The 26,688-nt window shown below is 43.6% G+C and overlaps 1 protein-coding gene across 1 annotated transcript in view; it reads right to left on the bottom strand.

The window, feature by feature from the left end:
- BDH2 (3-hydroxybutyrate dehydrogenase 2) overlaps window positions 1–17,799 on the bottom strand; it is a 50,890-nt gene extending 33,091 nt beyond the window's left edge. The window contains 5 exon segments of the mRNA XM_075849758.1: window positions 734–842; window positions 12,239–12,335; window positions 14,103–14,181; window positions 15,743–15,819; window positions 17,694–17,799. Of these exon segments, the coding sequence (XP_075705873.1) occupies window positions 734–842; window positions 12,239–12,335; window positions 14,103–14,181; window positions 15,743–15,817 (360 nt within the window). The 5' untranslated portion in view covers window positions 15,818–15,819; window positions 17,694–17,799.
- Window positions 17,800–26,688: the final 8,889 nt, after the last annotated feature.

The following is a 26,688-nucleotide window of genomic DNA, read 5'->3' as shown; positions in this document are numbered from 1 at the left end:
GAAAACCAAATGTACTTACAAATTTATTAATGATTTTATAGATTTTGAAGTCTCCTAAATTGCTCAAAAATGTATTTTTTCAAAAGTTCTGCCAAAATAGAGTGAAGAGATGGAAATATATATATTTTTTTTAAAAAAAAACATTGTATAGTATATATGTACATATGTGACATATTGCAGTTCAAATTAGGGAAAAATTTAAACTTTTACAAAATGTTATCAATTTCTGTATTTTATTAGTTTACGCAAATCGTATCAGTCTTCTTTTACCACCTAAATAAAGTCCAACGTGATGAAAAACAATGTCAGAATTACTTGGATATGCAAAACTATTACAAAGTTATTCTATGACAAAGTCAGACATACCAGACTTGAAAAATCTGGCCTGGTCATTAAGGTCCAAAAAGGCTGGGTCCTTAAGGTGTTAATCAAACGATTGAATTGCTTGAGAAAGGCCCAATATTCACTTGAAACGTATCGAGTGCTGTCGCACGCACGCACGCATCTCTGGGACTGCAAACCTGAGAATCATTCCAATAAAAAATAGGCCTCAAAATCAACAAGGTGCTCCTTCATTTCTGAGGCCTGTGTTTCAGTCAAGGATCACATTAGATATGGGATATTTCTCAAAGCAGCAGAACCAGGGTAATAAATGGCTTCCACCATTAAGGGGTTAATAGAGAGAACCATACATTTTGCACTTCGTGGAATAATGGGAACAATGCACACTTACTTTTGGCAGAAATGTTTTGATCATGAGATACATGCTCCGCACATTGACATTCATGGTGAAGTCCCAATCCGCCTCATCACAATCCAATATGGATCCATGGTGAACAAAGCTTTAACATAACAGTGTAAAATGAACAAGTTTTAGGATAAAGTGATTAATACACCAATACGTCTATGTTTTACTGTACCACAGAAGAGCACAACGCGACACGTTTATTAGTCATCATATCACACAAATTTATAGCAGTTACAGAAATTACTCACTCTGACCCGTTTGCCCCTCCATCCCTCTTTGTTGTGGCTCCTTTGTGTTTCCTTATTTGTGGGTGGGCATACAACCAGCCCCCACGTAACTTTCAGACAGAGTATAGCAGTAGGACCACGTGGATCAATACAGTGCTGTCAAGTCTCTCTCCACTGCTAAGCCAGGCTGCTGCCCTGCACTACTTTTTATCTTATAAGCATTTTTACTACATAGTCCACTCACAGCATTTGCAGGATAAACATACAATGCATTCGGAAAGTCTTTAGACCCTTTCAATTTTTTCACATTTTGTTATGTTGAGGCCTTGTGCTAAAATTAAAAATTTTTTAATTTTTTTCCCCCCATCATTCTGCACTCAATACCCCATAATGACAAAGTGGAAACAGAATGTTATTAATCTTTGCGAATTTATTGAAAAGGAAAAACAAAAATATTGCATTGACAGAAGTCTTCAGACCCTTTACTTAGTTGAAGCACCTTTGGCAGCGATACCAGCCTCCAGTCTTTTTGGGTACGATGCCACCTGGATTTGAGTGTTTTCTGCCATTCTTCTCTGCAGATCCTCTTAAGCTCTGTCAGGTTGGATGGTCCGTCGGTGAAGAGCCATTTCCAGGTCTCTCCAGAGATGTTCGATTGGGTTTAAGTCAGGGCTCTGGCTGGGCCAATTAAAGAGGCTCTGTCACCACATTATAAGTGCCCTGTCTCCTATATAAGGAGATGGGCGCTGTAATGTAGGTGACAGTAATGCTTTTTATTTAAAAAAACGATCTTTTTTCACAACGTTAGGAGCGATTTTGGTTTATGCTAATGAGCTTTCTTAATGCCCAAGTGGGCGTACTTTTACTTTCGACCAAGTGGGCGTTGTACAGAGGAGTGCATGACGCTGACCAATCGGCATCATGCACTCCTCTCCATTCATTTACACTGCACTAGCGATATAGATATATCACTATGTGCAGCCTCATACACAAGCCCTAACATTACTACAGTGTCCTGATAATGAATACACATGACCATCCAGCCAGGACGTCATGTGTACTCAGAATCCTGACACTTCTGAATCTTTTCTGTGAGATTCCAGCAACGGATACGAAATCTCGTTTACCTCCGTGATCTCGCGAGATTTGGTTTCACTTGCCGGAATCTCACACAAAAAGTCAGAAGTGTCAGGATTCTGAGTACACATGACGTCCAGGCTGGATGGTCATGTGTATTCATTATCAGGACACTGTAGTAATGTTAGGGTTTGTGTATGAGGCTGCACATAGCGATATAACTATATCGCTAGTGCAGTGTAAATGAATGGAGAGGAGTGCATGATGCCGATTGGTCAGCGTCATGCACTCCTCTGTACAACGCCCACTTGGTCGAAAGTAAAAGTACTCCCACTTGGGCATTAAGAAAGCTCATTAGCATAAACCAAAATCGCTCCTAACGTTGTGAAAAAAGATCGTTTTTTTAAATAAGAAGCATTACTGTCACCTACATTACAGCGCCGATCTCCTTATACAGGAGATAGGGCACTTATAATGTGGTGACAGAGTCTCTTTAAGGACATTCACAGAGTTGTCCCTAAGCCACTCCTGTGTTGTCTCAGCTGTGTTCTTAGGGTCTTTGTCTTGTTGGAAGATGAACCTTCGGCCCATTCTGAGGTCCACAGCACTCTGGATCAGGTTTTCATTAATAATCTCTGCATTTTGTTTTATTCATCTTTCCCCCAACCCTGACCAGTCTCCCTGTCCCAGCCGCTGAAAAACACCCCCACAGCAGGACGCTGCCACCACTATGCTTCACTGTAGGGATAGTATTGGGCAGGTGATGAGCATTGTTTCAAACTTCTTCCATTTAAGAATTATGGAGGCCACTGTGCTCTTGGGTATTTTCCGTGCCGAAGATTTTTTTTTTAATACCCTTCACTAGATCTATACCTCCACACAATCCTGTCTTTCAGCTCTACAGGCAGTTCTTTCCTCCTCATGGCTTGGTTTTTGCTCTGATATGCATGGTCAGCTGTGAGATCTTATATAGACAGGGGCGTGTCTTTCCAAATCCTGTCCAATCAAATGAATTTACCACAGGTGGACTCCAATCAAAGTGTAGACACATTTCAAAGATGATCGATCTAGAAGAACGGGAGGCCCCCAGAGCTAAATTTCAAGTGTCATAGCAAAGGGTCGGAATACTTATGTCCATGCAAAATTTGTGTTTTTCATTTTTAATAAATTTTCAAAAATGTCAAAAATTCAGTTTTCCCTATGTAATTATGGGGTATAGCGTGAAGAATGATGGGGGAAAACCTTTTTATTTTAGCACAAGGCCTCAACATAAAAAGAAAGTAGGGCTGGGCAATTATGACAAATCAAAATCACGATTAAATAAACATGTAACCTCGATTACAATTAGTGAACGATTATTTAGGTCTCACCCCTTTTTGCATGCCACGCCCCCTATTTGCAATGCTACGCCACTGAATTAATATTTATCCCCGGAGCCTGCTGTATACTACTGTATATAATATACCCCCTGACACTGGCCCAAACAGTATATTGCCCCATAGTGCTCCCCATACAGTATAATGCCCCATAGCTTTCCCCACACATTATAATGTTCCAATAACTGTCTCCACACAGTATAATGCCCCTATAGTTGCCCTCCACACAGTATAATGTCCCATAGATGCCCCCACACAGGATAATGCCACCATAACTACCCCCACACAGTAGGATGCCCCCCGTAACAGTCCTCCACACCGTATAATGCCCCCATAACTGACTTCCACGCAGTATAATGCCTCTATAGCTGCCCTCACACAGTATAATGCCTTCATAACTGCCCCATAGCTGCACCCCACACAGTAGAATGCCCGATAAAAATAAATATACATACTCACTGTAAAGGATCTGCCAGGCACAGCTTCGGGGTTAACTCCCAGAACTAATCAGTCAGCACCTGAGAATACATCCCTGAGACTGACTCCTGCTTCCACCATTCAGGATGGCAGGCTTAGGAGTGGGAGAGCCTATCGTAACCTGGCCAGACTCAGCTAGCTCCCGCCCTCGGTCTATTTAAGCCTGCACTTCCTGTCCCTCGGTGCTTGTGATTCTTTCCTTGTGGTTTCCTGGCCCAGCTACAGCTCCTGCTATTTTTGATCCTGCTCCATACAGACCCTGGCTTACCGACTACTCTTCTGCTTTTCGTTTTGTACCTCGCACACTCCTGGCTTGACTCGGCTCGTTCACCACTCTGGTTGCTCACGGTGTTGCCGTGGGCAACGGCCCCATTTCCTTGCTTGTGTTCCTGTAAAGGATCTGCCAGGCACAGCTTCGGGGTTAACTCCCTTAATTAATCAGTCAGCACCTGAATCTACATCCCTGAGACTGACTCCAGCTTCCACCACTCAGGCTGGCAGGCTTAGGAGTGGGAGAGCCTATCGCAGCCTGGCCAGACTCAGCTAGCTCCCGCCCTCTGTCTATTTATACCTGCATTTCCTGTTCCTCCTTGCTTGTTATTCTTTTTCGTGTGGTTTCCTGGCCCAGCTACAGCTCCTTCTATTTTGTTCCTGCTCCATACTGACCCTGGCTTACTGACTACTCTTCTGCTCTTCGTTTGGTACCTCGCACACTCCTGGCTTGACTCGGCTCGTTCACCACTCTGGTTGCTCACGGTGTTGCCGTGGGCAACTGCCCCTTTCCCTTGCTTGTATTCCCTTGTATGTTTGTCGTGTTTGTCGTGCACTTACTGAGTGCAGGGACCGCCGCCCAGTTGTACCCCGTCGCCTAGGGCGGGTCGTTGCAAGTAGGCAGGGACAGAGTGGCGGGTAGATTAGGGCCCACTTGTCCGTTTCCCTACCCCCTGGTCATTACAGTTCCTTTGTATGTTTGTCGTGCACTTACTGAGCGCAGGGACCGCCGCCCAGTTGTACCCCGTCGCCTAGGGCGGGTCGTTGCAAGTAGGCAGGGACAGAGTGGCGGGTAGATTAGGGCTCACTTGTCCGTCTCCCTACCCCCTGCCATTACACTCACCTAACCCTGTTCCAATGACGAGTGGAGGAGATCCCTCTGCTCCTCTGGTTTGTGCAGTTCGGTGCGATGAGGTCACTGCCTCGTGTCCAGCGATACATAGTGAATGGTAGAGCAGGGACCTTACGGTTCCCTGCTCTACCATTGGATTCAACTGTATCTGCGTCCTGAAGATGCAGATACAGTTTAAACCGGGAGAAAATAATTGATAAAACCAAAATTCGCAAGAGGACATCTATTAATTGCCCAGCCCTAACACAAAGTGTGGAAAAAGTGAAAAGGGTCTGAAGACTTTCCAAATGTACTGTGTACATCCATAACATTAAAAACACTGACAGATGAAGTGTATAACATTGATTATCTCGTCACAATGACACCTGTCAAGGGGTGGCCTACATTAGGTAGCATTTGTACAGTCAGTTCTTGAAGTTGGTGTTAGGTCATGTTCACACGGCTTATTTTCAGGCGTATTTCAGAGCATAATACATTTGTATTACGCTCTGAAATGAACTTGAAATACGCCTGCATACAGCTTCCCGTTGATTTTAATTGGAAATACACTGTGCAGTTCAAACAAGGAGTAAAACACCTTGTAAAAATATGCTTTGTAAAAAAGAACTGACATGTAACTTCTTGAAACATTTTACAAGCTGATTTTCCATTGACATTACAAAATAAATGCTTCAAAAATAGACCTCAAAGTACGCTTGGAAATACACTTAAAAAACCCTTGCAAAAATCAAATATGCTTTGAAAATCAGTTCTGAAAACTCCTGGATTTAGAGGCTGTTTTCTCTTGAAATCAGCCTGATATTTTTCTGCCGTAAACATATGCCTCATGAACACACCCATGGAAGCAGAAAAATTAAAGAAAGAAAGCGACAAGCGTAAAGACATGATCGACTTTGACAAGAGTCAAATTGTGGTGGCTTTAGCGACTGGACCAGAGTATCACAACAAGGCAGGTTTTGTGGAGTGTTCCCCTGCATGCAGAGGTTTGTATGTACCAAAGGCGGTCCAAGGAAGGACAACCAGTGAACTGGCGCCATGGGCGCCTAAGGCTAACTGATGCACGTGGTGAGCAAAGGCTAGCCCTTCAGGTCCGAGCCCACAGAAGAGCTACTGTAGCACAAATTTATGAAAAAGTTATTGCTGGTTATGATAGAAAGTTGTCAGAATACACAGTGCATCGCAGCTTACTCCATTTGTAGCTGCAAAGCCGCAGACTAGCCAGAGTGCCCATGATGACCCCTATCTACTGCCGAAAGCACCTAAAATGGGCATGAAAGCATCAGAACTGGACCACGGAGCAATGCAAGAAGTTGGCCTGGGGAAGATATGGCATCAAGATGCACTATGGGAAGAAGACCAGCTGGGAGCGAGTACGATGCTCTGTGCAATGCTATGCTGGGAAACCTTGGGACCTACCAATCATGTGGATGTTACTTTGACAAGTATCACCTGCATAAACATTGTTGTAGATGAAGTAATCCCTTCATGGTAACAGTATTCCCTAATGGCACTGGCCTCTTTCAGCAGGATAATGCGCCCTGTCACATTGCAAAAATTGTTCAGAAATGGCTTGAAGAACTTGACAAAGAGCTCAAGGTATTGACTTGGACACCAAATTCCCCATATCAATCCGATTGAGCATCTGCGGGATGAGATGGAAAAAAAATAGTCCAATCCCACCTCGCAGCTTACAGAACTTAAGGCCAAAATTTTCTGTGTCCTCACTTCAGGGGTTTCCTATAGCTGAAGTTCCCGAGCGGAGCATCAGCTGATGCTCTGCTCGGGTACTACAGTACTGCTGCCGACGTCACTGTCCATATATGGACAGTGACTTCAGGGGTTTCCGATCACTGGAGTCCCCGAGCAGATATAATGTTATAGGCTGAACGGTGTATATATCGAAACACACATACATACATACATACATACATACATACATACATACATACATACATACATAGCCTTGTGAAAATATTTACCCCTTCGGTGTTTTTCCTTTTTTGTTGCATTACCTAGAATTAGGCCCTGTTCACACAGAGTGTTTTGGCGCTCTTTTTGACGCAGAAACTGCGCCAAAAAACGGCTGAAAATGTCTCTCTTTAAATTCAATGGGAAGTGGAGGCGGTTTTTTCCCGTGAGCAGAAACAAAAAAAGCGACATGCCATTTCTTCGGACGTTTCCGTCTCCGACCACCCATTAAAATCAATGGGAGGCAGAGAATGCATTTTAGCGGGCTCAATGGCCAAAAAAATGCAGTGAAAAACGTGGCTAAGTGTGCAGGCAGGTCAAAATCCTGAAGGAATTTTGAGGCAGATTTTTCTGCCTGCAAAAAAACTATGTGTGAACGGGGCCTTAAAGTGGATTTTACATTTGATTTTATGTAATGTACCTCACAAATTGTTACAGTGGAATTTGAAAAATAAATACTGAAAAGTTGGTGCATATGTAATCACCCCCGTTGCTATGTAACCACTAAATAAGGTCTGGTCAAAACAATTAACTTCAGAAGTCACATAATTAGTTGAATAAGGTCGCCCTGTGTGCAAAGTGTCACATGACTGGTCACATGATCTGATCATAAATACACCTGTTCTGAAAGGATCCGGAGTCTACATCACCACCAAACAAGCAACATGAAGATCAAGGAGCTCTCCAAACAGATCAGAGACCAAGTTGTGAAAATGTATAGAGCAGGGTAAGGTTATAAAATATAAAAAATATCCCAAACTTTGAATATTCCAATATGACAATTAAATCCAATTTAAGAAAAACATAAAAAACTGATTTTGAGCTCACTGAACAGCATGTGGCAGACGCCCCAAACACATGGAATGCTAAAATGCTATTTTTTGTCCATCAAGGGAAATGCTATGTGTGGCGCAAACCCAACACTTCCCATCACCGCAAGAACATCATTCCCACAGTGCAGCATGGCGGTGGCAGCATCATGCTGCGGGGGTGCTTTTCATCAAAAGGGACTGGAAAACTGATCAGGACTGAAGGAAATATGGAGAGCAGTAAATACAGGGTAATTCTTGAGGAAAACCAGTTCAGACTGCCAGAGATTTGAGACTGGGACAGGGGTTCACCTTCCAGCATGACAATGACCCTAAACATACTGCTAAAGTTTTTTTTTTAAATTATATTGCTTTTAATAAAATATAAACAAAAAATTTATTTATTAGTGTTGTGACTTTCTACTTTTTACTGTATTCAAAACTTTTACTTCTCTATGGAGGCTGCCATTTTTTTTCCATCTCTGTATGTGTCGATTAACAACACATACAGAGATGCTATACGGCACATACATCCCCATAGAGAATGCGAACAGGAGCCGTTCCATTCTCAGAAGCGTACGCCGTCTGAGTGGGAACGGTGCATGCGCCGCTCCCACACAGACCAAAACGAAGCTCGTTCGCAGAGCGAAATCCGGCGCCATTTTCATGTGGACCAGAAGCCGCTGCCGGACAGTAAGATGACGACTTCCGGCAGCGGTTTCCGACAATATGTTCAACGAAGCGAAGGCGCAAGGAATAGGAGCGTAGACCAGCGGAGGTGGCGGCGGCAGGAGCAGGTGATTTATGTTTGTGTATGTGATGTGTGTATTATGTTCGTGTTAGGGGAGATACAGACGAACGTTGCGTTTTTGCGCGCGCAAACAACGCTGCGTTTTGCGCGCGCAAAAACCATTTGAAAGCTGCGTGTGTCATCCGTGTCTGATGCGCGGCTGCGTGATTTTCGCGCAGCCGCCATCATAGAGATGAGGCTAGTCGACGGCCGTCACTGTCCAAGGTGCTGAAAGAGCTAACTCTTTCAGCACCCTCGACAGTGAATGCCGAACACATCCTATCGAAAAACCTGTTGAAAAAAAAGAAAAAATTCGTACTTACCGAGAACTTCCCGGCCGTTGCCTTGGTGACGCGTCTCTCGACATCGGGCCCCACCTCCCTGGATGACGCGCCAGTCCATGTGACCGCTGCAGCCTGTGCTTGGCCTGTGATTGGCTGGAGCTGTCACTTGGACTGAATTGTCATCCCGGGAGGTTAGACTGGAGGAAGAAGCCGGGAGTTAGCGGTAAGTCAGAACTTCGTTTTTTTTCTACAGGTTCATGTATATTGGGATCGGAAGTCACTGTCCATGGTGCTGAAACAGTTTAACCCTTTCAGCACCATGGACAGTGACTATCTCCTGACGTCACGTACCGATAATTTTTTTGCCGGGTTCGGCCAAAACGTGTTCGGCCGAACCCGGTGAAGTTCGGTTCGCTTGTCCGGCTTCGCTCATCGCAAAGACACTCCGTTTGGATGGTCGGAAACAGAAAAGCACGTGGTGCTTTTCTGTTTACATTCATCCTTTTGACAGCTTGTGCGCTGTTTCAGTCGGTTCGCACGGAAGTGCTTCTGTGCAACCTGCGTGGTTTTCACGCACCCATTGACTTCAATGGGTGCGTTATGCGCGAAATACGCAGAGTTATTAACCTGTCGCGCTTTTTGCGCAGCAGACAAACGCTGCGCAAAGAGCACGGACTGTCTGTACTGCCCCATAGACTTGTATTGGTCCATGCGTGCCGCGTGAAAACCACGCGGCCCGCACGGACCGAATACACGCTCGTGTGAATCCCCCCTTATACTGTCTGCTGAGCCCTGTATCTAATCCTCCTAATATCTAGTATCTAGCCCTGTATCTAATCCTCCTAATTCAAACCCTTCCTTCTCCTGGCACTAGCCAGAAGGGAGGGGGGGGGGGATTGTGTGAGGACACTAGAGGAGTGTGTCTACCCCAAATTTGCAGCATAAATCAATGAGGTTGCTTTACCACAGTGACCATGCTGCAATTTTGGGAACTGCTCCCTCTAGTGGCCAGCACATGGAAATGTTATAAATTAGAATCTAATTTATAATATTTCCTTACTTGTGAAAAAATTAAAATAATGTGTAATCACTCAAATACTAATTGTTTAACTGAAAAAAAAAAAAATTTCTAGCGACACATTCTCTTTGAATATCTTGTAATGACCTAGTCAAAGCTCTAAATCCAATTGAGAATCTGCGGCATGACTTTGAAGACTGCTGTACACCAACACAACGCATCTAATTTGGAGGAGTTTTGCCTGGAAGAATGGAGAAAATCCCAGTGTCTAGATGTGCTAAATTGATAGAGACCACGAGACTTGTATCTGTAATTGTAGCAAAAGGCGGATACACAAAGTATTGACCATCAGGGGGTAAATACTCATGCACAGTAAAGTTCCCTGTTTTTTGTCTTAATAATTGTTTGTGTGACAGTAAAAAATATTTTGCACCTTCAAAGTGGTAGACATGTCCTGTAAATCAAATGGTACACCCCCCCCCCCCCCCAAAAAAAAAATCATTAAAATCTAAGGTGGAAATGCAAGAAAACAGGGAATACTTTGGCCATGCACTGTATATATTTCTTTCCTGGAGCGCAGCTCATTATTATAGCCTGACCTACGTTCTATCCTATGATGTCCTCTCCTATGACAGAAAGTAATGCATGCTTTAATAACCACCTGTGCTCCAAGAAGAAAAGAAACGTCCGTACAGCCCATATATAAAGGATTCTGCTGATGATGTGAACCGTCTTTGTTGTGCAGGGCAGCAGTGACATTGGCAGATAGATTCTCACCCACTAATTTTGTTTAAATAAGTGTACGGCATATGTCATGACTTTGAACACTTGCCGCGACTAGAAGAAAAGATTATTTTAGATTTTACTATTATATTACAACCCAGAATCTTAGCTTTCCATGATCCCGGGCTTGAAGTTCTAGCAGCGATATTTGGGGGGGGGGGGGGGTGAAAAGTTTTACTTCCTGGTTTCGTGTCTGTGTAAGGGAGGGGGGGGGAAGCTGCAAGTGACAGCAGGAAGAAAGATCCGAGCCTGTCACTGTCATCTATCCCCTGAACAGCCTTCCAGTGACCCCACTGACATTTGCTCATTCACACTCAATTTGCTGCTACTGCATTCTGCTGCGTATTTTCCGTCCGCAATTCCGGATGAAAAATACGCAGCAAATCCGTTACTTGTGGACAAGCCCTTAATCTTTCATGCATAAAGGCGCCCATAAGTGCTGGCTGACATTTTTACAATGTGCCAGGTGACTGCTTTCATAAAATATATGGGTATGGGGGTATTATATATCTATATATATTTTTTCTAATTTTAATTAATAATGTCAAAAGTGTAAAAATTGCCTTCACAGCAAAACGGTTAAGGAACCACTCCAGGCATAATACATATCTGTGTTATGCCTAGCGCAGGGCCTGAGGGTACTGCGCATGGCTTAGGGATTCAAAGAACACCAAAGAGAAATCCCTGTGTCATGTACCAACCCCTGCACTAAGCTTAACACGGTGTAATAAGAACAGAGCAAGCGAAAAGGCTACCATGAGACTAATCAATATCTGTTAATCGAATGACACACGTGTATACATATATAGTTCCGGAGCCACTACAAACACATTGAATACAATGCTATAAGGGAAAGGGTTGTTTCTTTCCCTTATAGGATTGTGATCAGTGTGTTTGTAGTGGCTCCGAGACCGCTATATATGTATACAAGCTTAACACTGGGTATCCGTTTTACCCTGAGTGTTGTAAGACTAAAAACTACAGTAACATGCATTGTATTTTTTGGCACTGTGCATGGTTTTGGGGATACGGTGTCTGCATATACAGCATAATGTTGTTCACCAACACTTTTCTCCTCAGAAAATTGGCTGTAAATCAGTCACACTCTGTGTTAGGCCGTATTCCGATGACTGTAATATACGTCCGTGTGATGGTCATTAAAACAATGGCCGTCACACGGACGCATGTATTTCAATGGGGCCGTTCACATGGCCGTTGTTTCAACGGACAGTGTAAAGGGTCAGTTGAAAAATAGAACACGTCCTATTTTCTTCCACTGTCACGGATCCCTCGATAGACTCAAATCTATGGGGATCCATGAAAATGGGACCCGCACGGGTGCAAGTCGGACGTGAAAAACTGACGTTTTGGACTCATGTGAACCTGGCCTTACTGTGAGGCTCTCTCCTCTGTTTCTCGGTTATAAGCACAACCTTCACACGTGGGAATCTGAGAGGCATTGGAATAAACGGCGTCATCATAACTGGCTCGTATACTTTACAGCGTATGCTTACTAAAGGACGTTGGATAAACTGTACGGTGGTTCCAATTTACTTACCCAGCAACATTAAAGAGAACATCAATTCTATCAATTTCCAGACAAAGTTTTTCAATCTGCTCCTTCTTAGTCACATCTAATACTCTTGTCTGAATACCTGGAGTAATTGTATACAAATCATATTTAGTGATTCAAGTCATACAGGTTAGCTTCTTATTCCTATGTTTTTTGCTTGGTATGGAGAACGAAAAAAATTTTTTACTCAATCACACATGAAAACACATGTAAGAGCAAGATGCGACATTTTCTAAAAAGGCGCACACCTCTTAATAAATTTCTCGCATCTTAGTGTCCATGCCCCACTGATCGAAATTTAAGAGTAAAGATTTCCGCTATAACGCCAATTTGTGCCGTAAATTATAGTAAATGTTTTGGTCTGTGTTTGGCCTCGCCCCTTCGATGAAAATCACTGCAAGTGATAGAAACGGCACAAAAGTCGGAACTTTTGACACAAACTGCAACTACAAAAGTTAATAAACTCCCCCCAATAATTTGTAATTTTATACTTCAATACCATGTACAGATTTGTTGGCCATGACAAAGTCGTTTTCCCATGGGACTTTACGTTACTATAGAAAACAGAAATCGTCCACCACAGTAACATGATGTATTTATAGACAACACGCCACTGAATCAAGATGAGAACGCTGCAATCGCTGGGATCCACAAAGGCCAGTGAGGGAACGGAGGAGTATTTTAAAGCAAGTATAATACAATTTTTATTATGTTTAATCATTGGGCAGCTTCAGGAGGTTTTCCGGTTGACTGAAATTTTTTTTAACTTTTTTCTTTTGTGGGTAAAGTATCAGTCAGGGCCGAGCGGCTGAGGAGTAACTCCTATAGGACTTGCAACTGCATCTTTAAAGTGTAACTAAACTTTAAAAAAAAACTTTTTACATATCAGAAGATTTGATTGGTGAGGGCACGAGCACTGAAACCCCCACCGACCACTAAAACGAAGCGGTAGTAGCGCTCAGATGAGTGCTGTGCGGCTGCGGTTTTGATCAGCTTTCCTCAGAATGCCGAGAAAGCAGTGTACGGGCTCATAGACTGTCTATTGAGCCCGTCCACCGCTTCCAAGGAAAGCTGAAAAAAGCAGCTAAAAACCGAAGCGGCACAGCTGTTTAGTTTTAGCAATCGGTGGGGTTCTCAGTGCTCGGACCCGCACCATTTAAAACTTCTGACATGTCTCTATGACATGTGAAAAGTTTTTAAAAGTTTAGTTACACTTTAAAGGGTTGTTCCCGATTAGGGAATTCTGAGTTATAGAGGGGATCCCCATTTCAGGACCCACATCTATTAGACAATAGCATTTCATGGTCTCGAGGAGCCAGCACATCTTTGCATTACACAATCAGACCACCGATTTAGATTAGAAACGTATAATGCTTAATTTTCCCTGAGGTGGCACTGCAGGAGAATTGATCACTTGCTGCTGGGCTCATCTGCAGTTTACCGTTAAAGTGGTTATGTGAGAATCAAAAATTCTTATCAGTGTACTCACTGCAGTATGTGAGTACACTCGCTAATATACTTTCCAGTCCCCAATCGTGCAGATACTGAGATTATAGTCTAGTTACCAGTCGTCTTTGATGAAGATACAACTCCTCGTCAAGTGACTGGCCCCGTCGTACTCTATGTAACAGCTGTACTAATGCTCCTGCTTGTACAAGGAGTACAGCGGGGTCGGTCACATGACGAAGGGTCGTATCGTCATCAAAGAAGACTGTGCAAATAGACTTCCGAAGCAGACACAAGCAAATTTCATATGACCTCCCAGCATTTTGTACATTTGGAAAAATGTTATGACATTGATTTGTGGTAGTAATACTCCGTTAAGAAATAACCAGATGGAGGAAACTACCTTTGAACGATTCCAGAGATTTCAACTTCTCTTCATTGATGTCTGTTGCAATCACCTTTGCTCCTTCTTTAGCAAACGCCTATAAACACAGAAAAAATTATATCGCTAACAGAACTAATACGGTAGCCCCCCACAGTTACACTCAAAAGACTTGTACTCTAGTTGCACTACTGAAAAATACTTCATAGCACTCGTTGAGTGCTTGAATCTTCTGGGCCCCGATGAAAAATCTGTAACAGGCCCCCCAAATATCATTCATCATTTATAGTACTGATTTCCTCCTATGGAAAAGAGGGACCTTTTGGGTCCCTCACGCTCCAGGGCTCGGGTGTGACTGTATCCATTTTTTTTAGCACAACTTTGGGGGTGCATTAGTTTTACACAGTTCATCTTTGTAAGGGGTCTTATGGTTATCGGAATCCCAAATATGTATATGTGGCCTACGGTCTTGTGAGGTTTAGTTTATAATCTATATTATATATATATATATATATATATATATATATATATATATATATATATATATATATGAGTGTTTTGTTTTTTTCACCGTTTTCATTGGGGGACTTAACCCTCACAGGTATTGACAAAAGAATGGACCCTGGTGATTGCGTTGCGAGGGTTCACAGTGAGTAAACAAAAAAGGAGCCTTCTCCCTTTGTTAACATTGCAATCACCAACGATCGCAGTGTTTTTAGGGTATGTTCACAGGGCTTATTTTCGGACGTCTTTCGGGCCGTAAACGGCCGAAAAATTGGAAGCAGCCAACGGGCGCGTAAAAAAACGGACGCAAAAAGAAGTGCATGTCACTTCTTGAGACGTTTTAGGAGCCTTTTTTCATTGAATATTGAAAAACAACTACAAAAACGGCCGTAAAAAACGCAGCGAAAATCGCGAGTTGCTAAAAAAACGTCTGAAAATCAGGAGCTGTTTTCTCTTGAAAACAGCTCCGTATTTTCAGACGTTTTTGAGTTTGCGTGTGAACATACCCCAAGTGTTAAATACTTCTAAAACAAGAACAATACAAATTCCCCATGGTTTTCCATCCAGTCCACCAGCAGCGACTTTGAATTCCCTGTACTCCTGCAAGCTTCAAAAATTTTTATCGTAAGAATAAATTAGGCCGGGTTCACATCTGCGTCGACCTTTCCGTCGGAGAAACCATTGAACAGAAAGCCAAATGGAAACCATAGATTTCATTTGCATTATTATTAGTTTTAATGGTAACGCTTCCGTTGCAGTTTGTTTCCGTTCTGTAACGTTTCAGGTTTTTTTTGCGGAAACAATAGTGCAGTCGACTATGCTATTGTTTCCGTGAAAAAAACTAGACACTTTATGGAACGGAAACAAACTGCAACGGAAGAATTACCATTGAAATCAATGGTAATGCAAACAGAAGCTATGGTTTCCGTTTGGCTTTCCGTTCATCGGTTCCTCCAACGGAGAGGCCGAACGGAACCGATGAACAGAAGCCTGACGCTGATGTGAACAGGCCCTTAGAACATTGTTATTTATGAAGTGTCCTAAAATATTTGAGATTTAAACCAAAAGGTGAACCCACACTTTAATTCAATAATCGTAGGGAACGGATATTATTAAACCAACAGGGTGAGAAACCAAACCATGACTGGCAGACTTACAATGGCAGCCGCCTGTCCAATTCCCTGTGCTGCTGCTGACAGCAAAATGACTTTTCCATCTAAGCGACCCATCATACCTGAAAGGAATTAACGCTATGAATCAGCAATTACAATGCAAAACATTGACATGAACAGAAAATATTAAAAACCTCACATTTTCCCAGCTGGTCATTTTACAACCTAACGCCCAGTTCACATAGAGTTTTTTGCCGCTGTTTTTGACACGGAAACCGTGCCAAAAACGTCCGGAATCGCATCCGATTGATTTCAATGGGAGGCGGAGGCGTTTATTTCCCGCGAGCGTTTCTTTACGCTCACGGGAGAAAAAGCGAGATGATCTTCAGGCGTTTCCGTCTCTGCCTCCCATTGACATCAATGAGAGGCAGAGAAAGCGGTTTTCACTGCTTTTTTTTCTGCCCGTGGCGCTCAATGGCCGCAGCCGAAAGACGTCACAAAAAAATACACGGCCAAGAGAGTGCAGGCAGGTCAAAATCTGCTTTAAAATTCCTAAAGGAATTTTGAGGCAGATTTTTCTGCCTGCAAAAAAACTCAGTGTGAACATACCCTAAATGTCTAACAACAACCGTACTTATTTGTAAACGTAAAGAGCGGTCTGATCGTCCTGTCTATAGCACTGCATCTCCAGTCACGGATTGAAATTTGGGCGGGAGATGAAGCCACTAGTTTGTGGCAATGTCACTTTTAGGCCTTATTCACACAAGCGTATTTCACGTCCGTGTGCCGTCTGTTTTTTTCACGGACACCACATGGACCTATGAAATTCAATGGGGCTATTCAAACATGCATTGTTTTTCACACAGCGTGTCCGTTGCATGAAACTCACTGCATGTCCTATTTTGGTGCGTTTTTGCGCACCACGCAGCCCATTGAAGTCAATGGGTGCATGAAAAAAGGTGACGGCACATGGACGACATCTGTGTGCGGTCCGTCTTTTTCACGCACCGGTTGCAAAAGAAATTAGGTAAAAAAAACAAAAAAAACACGTCCTTCTGGGTTTTTTTTGCCGACATAAAAAAAGCATGACATACGCGCATAAAAAAAAACGCAGATGCACACGGATGTCACTCGAAACGCCAACGCAAGAAAAACGCTGTGTTTTTACGCATGCAAAACGGACACGTGAATAAGGCCTAAGGCTCTTTTACATTCATAATCCATCTGTTTTTTTACAGACGTAACACGGAGCTAATGTTAATCAATGAGGCTATTCACATGGCCATATAAAATATGAATCCGTTTTTTAAAGGGGCTTTATGTCATTCAATGGTCTCCCTAGAAGACAGCCCATCAGCATCATGGATCTGTAATACCGATGCAATATCATACGTCCGCGTTACCGATCAGTATTATGGACATTTACAAATACGCTGGTGTAATAGAAGCCTATGAAGAAGCTCCAGATATTCTTAGAACCAATTCTATGCAGTAGTACCATGTGCATGACCTCATTTATGCGGAGACTTTTACCCCATTGAACACAATGCAAAAAAAAACCACAATGAAATAACCGCAACATGTCCCAAGAAAACGCGTGGATTGCATTCACATTATGCCACATGGTCGGCACGGTTTCCTTGCTGATGAGTAATGGCAATCTCTGTACAGCGCTGCAGACTATGTTGCTACTGTACAAGCAACAGGAAATCAATGCATAGGTTGTGTGATGTTAGAAATAGAATACAGACATTACTAAAACGAACGGGAGTCACAGTATTCATAAATCGTATCCCCATCCCCCACCCTGCAGCCACAGACACTCTAGATTGCACTACATGCACTCTTTAATTCTACCCATAATGATATGCGGCTATAGGATCCCTTCAAGAAAGAATACAAGTACGAGTTTATTCCTAGGTGACCACTGCTTCATATCTGTGTATGCCCGAAGCAGCTCACCCAGATCCGACCAGCACTAGGTAACCGTACATACCTGTGTGCACGGCACCGGACCGTCAATACTGCCGACCTTCGGACAGTCAACAGTCACATGACACAAAGGAGTCAATCACTGCTGAATCAGACCATTTGTTACACGCGGTCACATAGAGTCGGCCGCCACCTAGAGTTGAACGTGTGTCAGTACAAGCAAGCGTCAAGTTCAGCTGCCTCAGGGTACATTGGGTGGGATTTGTCCGCAGTGTTTATATGGTGCGTGATCTATGTTTAATAGTGTATAATGATAACTGGATAGAGGGTACGATAGAATAAATTATATATTGCTGCAGTAGTAGAAATAAAAATTCAAGTGTCACCATCTAGAGGCAACATGGAAGTTACCACTAAATGGCTTGCCTTACATCATCAAGTTACAAAGCATCCTGGGATATCTGTTATATACACAATTAGGGCATGTTCACACGGCAGCGTCCAATACGCCTGAAATTACGGAGCGGTTTTCAGGTGAAAACAGCTCCTGAATTTCAGACGTAATTGCTCGTACTCGCGTTTTTCACGGCGTCAATTACGGACGTAATTGGAGCTGTTTTTCAATGGAGTCAATGAAAAACGGCTCCAATTACGTCTCAAGAAGTAACATGCACTTCTTTGACGCGGGCGTCTTTTGACAGCGGCGCGTAAAATAAAAGCCTGTGTGCACAGAACATCGTAACCCCATTGATTTCAATGGGCAGATGTTTGCCGGCGGTTTGGAGTTGTATTTTCGGACGTAATTCGAGGCGTAAAGCGCCCGAATTACGTCCGTAAATAGGGCGTGTGAACATACCCTAAGGCCTCATGCACACAAACGTATTTTTTTCTTCCCGTAAATACTGGCGTAAATACAAGTCCTTGGTCACACGTATTTGACCCGTATTGCGCCAGTATTTACGGACCTGTGCCCGTAAATATGGGTCCGGTGTCACCAGTATTCCACCTGTATTTACGGGCACGTTTTCACTGCAAAATTGCACTGCACTTATCGGCAGCCCCTTCTCTCTATCAGTGCAGGATAGAGAGAAGGGGCAGCCCTTTAAGTAGTAAAAGTAAAAGAAATTCATACTTACCCGGCCGTTGTCTTGGTGACGCGTCCCTCTTTCGACATCCAGCCCGACCTCCCTGGATGACGTGGCAGTCCATGTGACCGCTGCAGCCTGTGATTGGCTACAGCGGTCACATGGGCTGAAACGTCATCCCAGGAGGCCGGACTGGAGGAAGAAGCAGGGAGTTCTGGGTAAGTATGAACATCATTTTTTTCTTTTACAGGTTGATCTATATTGTGAGCCTTAGGCCTCATGCACACGAATGTAAAAACGCCTGTAATAACGGGCTCATAGACTTCTATTGGCCACGGGTACCTTCCCGTTTGCTTACAGGAAAGGTGCCCATGCCGTTGAAAAATATAGAACATGTCCTATTTCAGGCCGTAATAACGGCACGGGCAGGCCCATAGAATCTATGGGGTTCCCGTAATTACGGGTGGCTACGTGTGTGCACCCGTAATTACGGGAGCGTTGCTTGGCGACGTCAGGGGATAGTCACTGTCCAGGGTGCTGAAAGAATTAACTAATCGGCAGTAACTCTTTCAGCACCCTGGACAGTGGCTACCGCTGGAGTTAATAGTATTAAAAGTTAACTTAACCGGAACTCTTCTTCTTCCTCCAGTCCGGCCTCCCGGGATGACGTTTCATCCCATGTGACCGCTGCAGCCAATCACAGGCTGCTGCGGTCACATGGACTGCCGCGTCATCCAGGGAGGTCGGACTTGATGTCAAGAGAGGGACGCGTCACCAAGACAACGGCCTGGGGTACGTATGAACTTTTTTTTTACTTTCAAACGCTGCGGAAACTCTGCCCGAAAGGGCTGCCTCTTCTCTCTATCCTGATAGTGAGAAGGGGCTGCCGATTAGTGCAGAGAAAATGGGTCCGTAAATACGGGTGGCATACTGGTGACACCGGACCCGTATATACGGGCACGGGTCCGTAAATACTGGTTGAATACGGGTCGAATACGTGTGACAAAGGACCCGTATTTACGCCAGTATTTACGGGAGGAAAAAAAGATGTTCGTGTGCATGGGGCCTTAGAGGGTAATTTATCAACCTTTCTATGGCAGTTTTCTGGTGTAGAAAAATTGCAAAAGGGCCCAAAAGTAGCAATTTACAGTTCAAATTGCGACTTTTAGCCTTTTTGCGCCACCCTGCTGCCACTATGGCTTTGGGAAAAGGTACATTGCCCCCTGATCAGACTAACGCCCCCCATTGGACAGTTAAATAAAATAAAAAGTTATACTTTCACTTTCGTTATGCATTCCTATGAGACTCACATTGAGCGTCTCATAGGAGTGCATAGTGAAAGAGACCTCCGGTCCACACAGAAGACGCTGTAGGAATTGGCCGGTCACGTGACAGAATTGTGGTTGGGATATTTCTGCAAAAAAAAGCGCCCTACCTTTTACCAGGTGTACTTTACAAGCAGGGGCCACAATAATAAAAAAAAATTACTGGAGTGTCTCTCTAAGGGACCCGGAGGGGGGAATAGAGATGGAGAGTATGTGGCTTTTTTATTTTTATTGTATGGGTGATTGGGGAATGTATGGAGCATGGCTGCGGTTGTTGAGCCACAATTTTGGTGCACGGCCCGGTCGAAAGATGTGATACAATCATTAATAAGCTTTTGTCTCTTAATAAACGTATCGCACTTTACTCCATTTTTTCTTTCTATTAATAAATTGCCCCCTTAGTAGCTAGAGCCCAACCAGGATAGGAAATGTATTTTGCTTTCTCCTGATATGAAGGTAAGATAAAAATACTTTTGGCCATTATTTATTTGGTCATACTAAATTGACAACATTTGTATTGACGTAGAAAATAAGTGTGTCCTGATCTTTTGAGGGAAAATAGCAGACACGAAATTCTGCCAGCGCTGCACGTAAAATGTTTGGCCTCATGCCCAGCCTATTTATTTAAAACACCCCCCAACCTACGGAGTTTGAGTCACAAAAAGTTAATATGACCCCCTTTATTACACCCCAAAATTAATACAGACCCCCTAAACTATTACAGAGACCCGACCCTTTAAATATCTACAGATCCCAGACCAGAACCCCTAAATAAAGACTCTCTAGAGCGCCTAAAAAAAGAAAGACCCCAGACCAGACGGCCTCCTTAACACACAGAATGTTTCTTGCAAAATAAACTGCATGAAAAAACGCTTTTAAAAAACAGAGCTTTATTAAATGTAACATGCATTTTTTTTTGGGTGTTTTTAGTGGCGTTTTTCATTTGGCGTCATATAGTACATGATTTTTTTTTTTTGTCCGTTTTTGAAGTCCTATAAAGAAACCGATTAGGAAAAACGCCATACCCAGAGCATGCAGTTTAGAAAAAAAAAATGCCACTAACCACAAAATTGCCTCAACAGACTTTAATGTAACACCGTTAAAGACGCCACGAAAAACACAGCAAAACGCTGTGAATCCAGCCTTATACAGACCCCAGACCAGACTATTCCCTTAATAGAGACCCCAGACCAATATATTTGCTACAATACAGGCCCAAGACCAATCTATCCCCTAAATACAGACCCCAGACCAGATTATTCCCTGAATACAGACCCCAGACCAATCTATCCCCTAAATACAGACCCCCCAGACCAGATTATTCCCTAAATACAGACCCCAGACGAATCTATCCCCCTAATACAAATCCTAGATTTCCACTTAATACATAACCCAGACCAGACTATCCCCTTAATACAGACCCTAGATTAAACTATTCCCTTACTGACCTCAGACCAGACGTAGAGATTCCCATTCCTGCACCACTCTACACTCCTGGGCGCCTCCCAGACAACATCCTGTCAATAGACTCCGTGTCAGGACGTTGTTTGTGCGGACGCCCAGGAGTAAGGAGTAGTGCGGGAACTGGGAGAGGTGAGTATATTTAGCTTTCGGGCGATTTGACTTCTCATCCAGATCATCTTCCCTTTTATGAAGGGGTTTCAGGAGTGTCGGAATTTATGATATAAACGGATGAGCACATTTTCCTACCTTGTCATAGACTTGTCAGCAGATAGCATTGTTGGTGGTCTGGGCAGGGGGGGCCCCTGCCTATATTTAGAATGATTGATTTAAGCCAACAACAAATGCCGGGACATCTCTGCCCTATGAGCCAAAGGGTCACAGCAGTATAAAGAGCACCACAGGACCCTTGGTCTCTCTGATCGGCGTGGGTCTCATCACCTGAATGCCCATTGCCATCTTCTAAACTGACTCTATACTCTTTAACCCCTTCCCGACAGGTTGGGTGGGGGAGTATGGAGCAGACTCATGGGCTAAGCCTGCTCCATAGAATGAGCGTGTCACCTGTATTTTACAGCCGACACTTTAGTATAACAAGTGGAATCCCGCTCGTTTAACCTCTAAGACGCCGCGGTCAATAGCGACTGTAGCATCTAAGCTGTTAGCATGAGGAGGGTGATGCGATTGCGGGGTGCTGATGGTCGGAAGTGCAGCCTGGGGGCTGCGCTATTGTCAAAAAACGGAAATCATTAGCGAAGTATCCGTCACCATTGAGATCAATGGTGATGCAAGCGTAAGATGTTTTCCGTTTGCCTTTCCGTTGAGGGAGGGGTTCCCCTGACAAACTCTCAGCGGAAAGACACCAATGTGAACAGGCCCTAAAGAAAAGACTGATGCATCTCCTTTCTTTTGCATCCACTCTTGTTTGGCTCAAAACGGTGTGTGTGATCCTGGCATTGGATTGAACAGTGCACCCCTGCTTCAGTGAAAATACGGTTGTTAGGCCTTATTCAACGGACGTGTCCATTTTGCGCGTGCAAAAAACGCTGCGTTTTGCGTGCGCAAAAGGTCCATGTGGCATCAGCATATGGTGCGTGGCTGCGTGATTTTCACGCAGCCGGCATCATGACACTGGTTTTATGTTGACAAACAGAAAAGCACGTGGTGCTTTTCTGTTTTCATTCATTCTTTTAACTACTGTAGCGCACATCACGCGCGACACCCAGAAGTGCTGCCGTGAGCGATTTGCACGCACCCATTGACTTCAATGGGTGCGTGCTGTGTGAAACACGGCCAAATATAGGACATGTCGTGAGTTTTACGCAGCGCACATACGCTGCGTGAAATTCACTAAGGGTATGTGCACACACACTAATTACGTCCGTAATTGACGGACGTATTTCGGCCGCAAGTACCGGACCGAACACAGTGCAGGGAGCCGGGCTCCTAGCATCATACTTATGTACGATGCTAGGAGTCCCTGCCTCGCTGCAGGACAACTGTCCCGTACTGATGATTACAGTGCGGGACAGTTGTCCTGCAGCGAGGCAGGGACTCCTAGCATCGTACATAAGTATGATGCTAGGAGCCCGGCTCCCTGCACTGTGTTCGGTCCGGTACTTGCGGCCGAAATACGTCCGTCAATTACGGACGTAATTAGTGTGTGTGCACATACCCGAACAGTTGAAACAGCGGCCGTGTGAAGGGCCCCATTGAAATACATGCATCCGTGCGACAGCAGTTGTATTCTACGTTGGTCTGAACAAGGCCTTAGGCTGAATTCGCATGGGACTGAAATGCTGTCGATTTTCCAGTGTACAGTCCCAGCCATGTTGTTGAGATTTGAAGAAAAGCGTCATCCACATGCTGCTGGAGGTTTTCTGGACAGAATTTAGGCCATGCTGCGTTTTTTTTCAAAACCGCTGCATTCTCATTCTGTTCTGGATGTTCACCCTTTTCAACATAGAACGGGGTGAAATCCGCCGGAAAATCTGCACAGAATACTTAGATATATTATTAGTCTTTCTTTCAGCATTTTTTTTTTTGCTGAAAAACGATGCGACTAGATGTCAGTTTAAAGTCTTAAGTAAAATATGAGAGGACCTAAAAATACAGTGTTTGCTGTGGCGATTTTATAGCATTCTTGGTCATTTGCATCTCTTGTAAAAAAATAAATAAAACAAAAAACACAGCATGTCCTAGGTACGGAAAAATGCATGTACAAAATGACAAAAAAAACATGTGAAAAATAAATAAAAGCCAATAAATTGCTGCCCAAGTGTGTGTGAGAAAGAGTCCCATCTACTAATTTGATATTAATTATGTCTACCCCTGAGCTCACCTGACTGAAATTAGTTGTGAAGTGAAAGCAGATTACCTGCCCAAAAAAAAATTAAAAAAAATTGTCATAGCATGGTAGATTACCGGACATGCTCTAGGTCATCAGTATATGGTAGACACCAGGATCCTGCACCGATCAGCTGCTATGGCTGCCTCAGGGCATCGGACAATATTTCTGTAAGACGCTGGCTTCGGTCAAAGAATAACGGGTGAGTTGCAGCTCTGCTCCTATTCACGTTAATAGGAGCGCAAACCACAGTTAACGAACTTCCGCTATGCAGTGGTCGAAGCCATCTGCTTCCGGCTCCAACTACTGCATACCGGTCAAAACATCCGGTGCCCGGAGGCAGCCGGATCAGCTGATAGGTGTGGGGTCCGGGTGTCAGACCCGCACCGATCATATATTGATGACCTATCCTGTGGATAGGTCATCAGTTGTCATTTCCACATTCTATCATAATAGATCTGTGTACAGGTGCCCTGTTTTTCTGATGTGAAAAATACATTTCCTGCTGCATACAGCCACAATATTATTGCATCTTGCCTATACTGTAAAAAACAAAGGCTGGAAGGGTAAAAACATTATTTTAAGAAAGCCAAACGCCTCCAGGTTGAGGGCTGCGCTTCCGGACATCGCATTTGTACCGTTATTTTACGTTTGTTGTTCCCAGTCTAATTAGGAGAGCTTTAAACCTACTTTGGGTAATCATATTGCGAAATTTATTCCTATAGGTAACAACTATAAACTACTAAAATTAAACCCCACATGGCTTACACCTTCTGTAAAAAGAGAAATATGGCATTTAAAAAATACAAATCTGAAGGTTTAGCTTTAGCCTTTGAAAAAGATAAAGTAGTAGTTTAATTGAAAATGGACTCAAGGACCGTATCCAGAGAGTTGGGGTCAATGATTCCTACTCTGAATGGTCCCCGGTTATAAGTGGTGTACCCCAGGGTTCTGTGCTGGGACCACTATTATTCAACTTGTTTATTAATGATATAGAGGATGGGATTAATATCACTATTTCTATTTTTGCAGATGACACCAAGCTATGTAGTATTGTTCAGTCTATGGAAGATGTTAGTGTGTGCAAATCGGCTTGTAATTCACGAAGTGTTTGGGCGTCCACTTGGCAAATGAGGTCAAATATATAGACAAGCGTAAAGTTATGCATCTGGGTACCAACAACCTGCATGCATCATATGTCCTAGGGGGAGCTACACTGGGGGAGTCACTTGTTGAGAAGGATCTGGGTGTACTTGTAGATCATAAACTAAATAACAGCATGCAATGTCAATCAGCTGCTTCAAAGGCCAGCAGGATATTGCCGTGTATTAAGAGGCATGGACTCGCAGGGAAGGGAAATATTGCTTTACAAAGCATTATTGATGCCTCATCTGGAATATGCAGTTCAGTTCTGGGATCCAGTTCATAGAAAGGCCCTGGAGTTGGAAAAAAAAAAAAACTAAGGCAACTAAACTAATAAGGGGCATGGAGAATCTAAGTTATGAGGAAAGATTAAAAGAATTAAACCCATTTAGCCTGAGTAGAGACGACTAAGGGGGGACATGATTAACTTAAATGGCGCATACAAATATTGTAAAACCCCCTCAAAAAACAAGGGGGCATTCCCTCCATCTGGAGAAAAAAGAAAGGTTCAACCTGCAGAGGCGACAAGCCTTCTTTACTGTGAGAACTGTGAATCTATGGAATAGCCTACCGCAGGAGCTGGTCACAGCAGGGACAGTAGATGGCTTTAAAAAAGGCTTAGATAATTTTAGAACGAAAAAATATCAGCTCCTATGTCAATGTATAGAATTCTTGTTTGAATGTTGATCCTGTCCGATCGCCACTGGGGATCAAGAGGTAAACGTTACCTTTTTAGGGCAGATTGGTTAATGCCTTGTTTTTTTTTTTTTTCTTACCTTCGTCTGGATCAATCGGGGTAAAACAAAAGCTCTATAAATTACCCATATCCCTTCGCTTTCTCCCATCCCTTGGTTGAACTTGGCCATGTATTTTTTTTCAACCAAACTATGTAATTCTATATGTAACTAGGGGGAAATAACAATATACATTTAGTATTAAAGGGGTATTACCAACTCACATTTCTGGCGTATCCAGGTGTGGGATTAACCTATGTGGAGTACAGGGATTCCCTGACCCACGTCACACATGGTGAGATGGCTGCCGCCTGCCACATCCAGGTGAAGAATGAATGGAGAGGTGGCTGCGCACATATGCACAGCTCTCCATTCAATACTATGGGCGTTATGGAAACACCCAAGCTACGTCCGTTACTGGATACAACATAAGGGTATGTTCACACGGCTTCGCAAAATAAGTCTGAAAATACGGAGCTGTTTTCAGGTGAAAACAGCTCCTGATTTTCAGATGTTTTTGTATCTACTCGCGTTTTTCGCGGCGTATTTTACGGACGTTATTGGAGCGGTTTTTCAATGGAGTCAATGAAAAACGGCTCCAAAGACGTCCCAAGTAGTGACATGCACTTCTTTGACGCGGGCTTCTTTTGACAGCGACGCGTAAAATTACACCACGTGGGAACAGAACATCGTAAAACCCATTGAAAGCAATGGGCAGATGTTTGCAGACGTAATGGAGCAGTTTTTTCAGCCGTAATTCGAGGCGTAAAATGCCTGAATTACGTCTGAAAACAGTGTGTGTGAACATACCCTAAGGAGTAACACAGCACTTCTTGCAAAAGCCCCTATAGCGCCGCAATCTTTGCATGGAGGATAGGGTGTATTTGGACCGTTTGAGCTGCCCTTGTACAATTCTTCCTGTTAAATAACGCGCCGATAGTAATGTAATAAGCTACAAGCCTCA

This window comes from Rhinoderma darwinii, chromosome 1 (assembly GCF_050947455.1).
Source record: "Rhinoderma darwinii isolate aRhiDar2 chromosome 1, aRhiDar2.hap1, whole genome shotgun sequence".
Lineage (NCBI taxonomy): Eukaryota > Metazoa > Chordata > Amphibia > Anura > Rhinodermatidae > Rhinoderma > Rhinoderma darwinii.
This window is presented reverse-complemented; position numbering and strand designations above follow the sequence as displayed.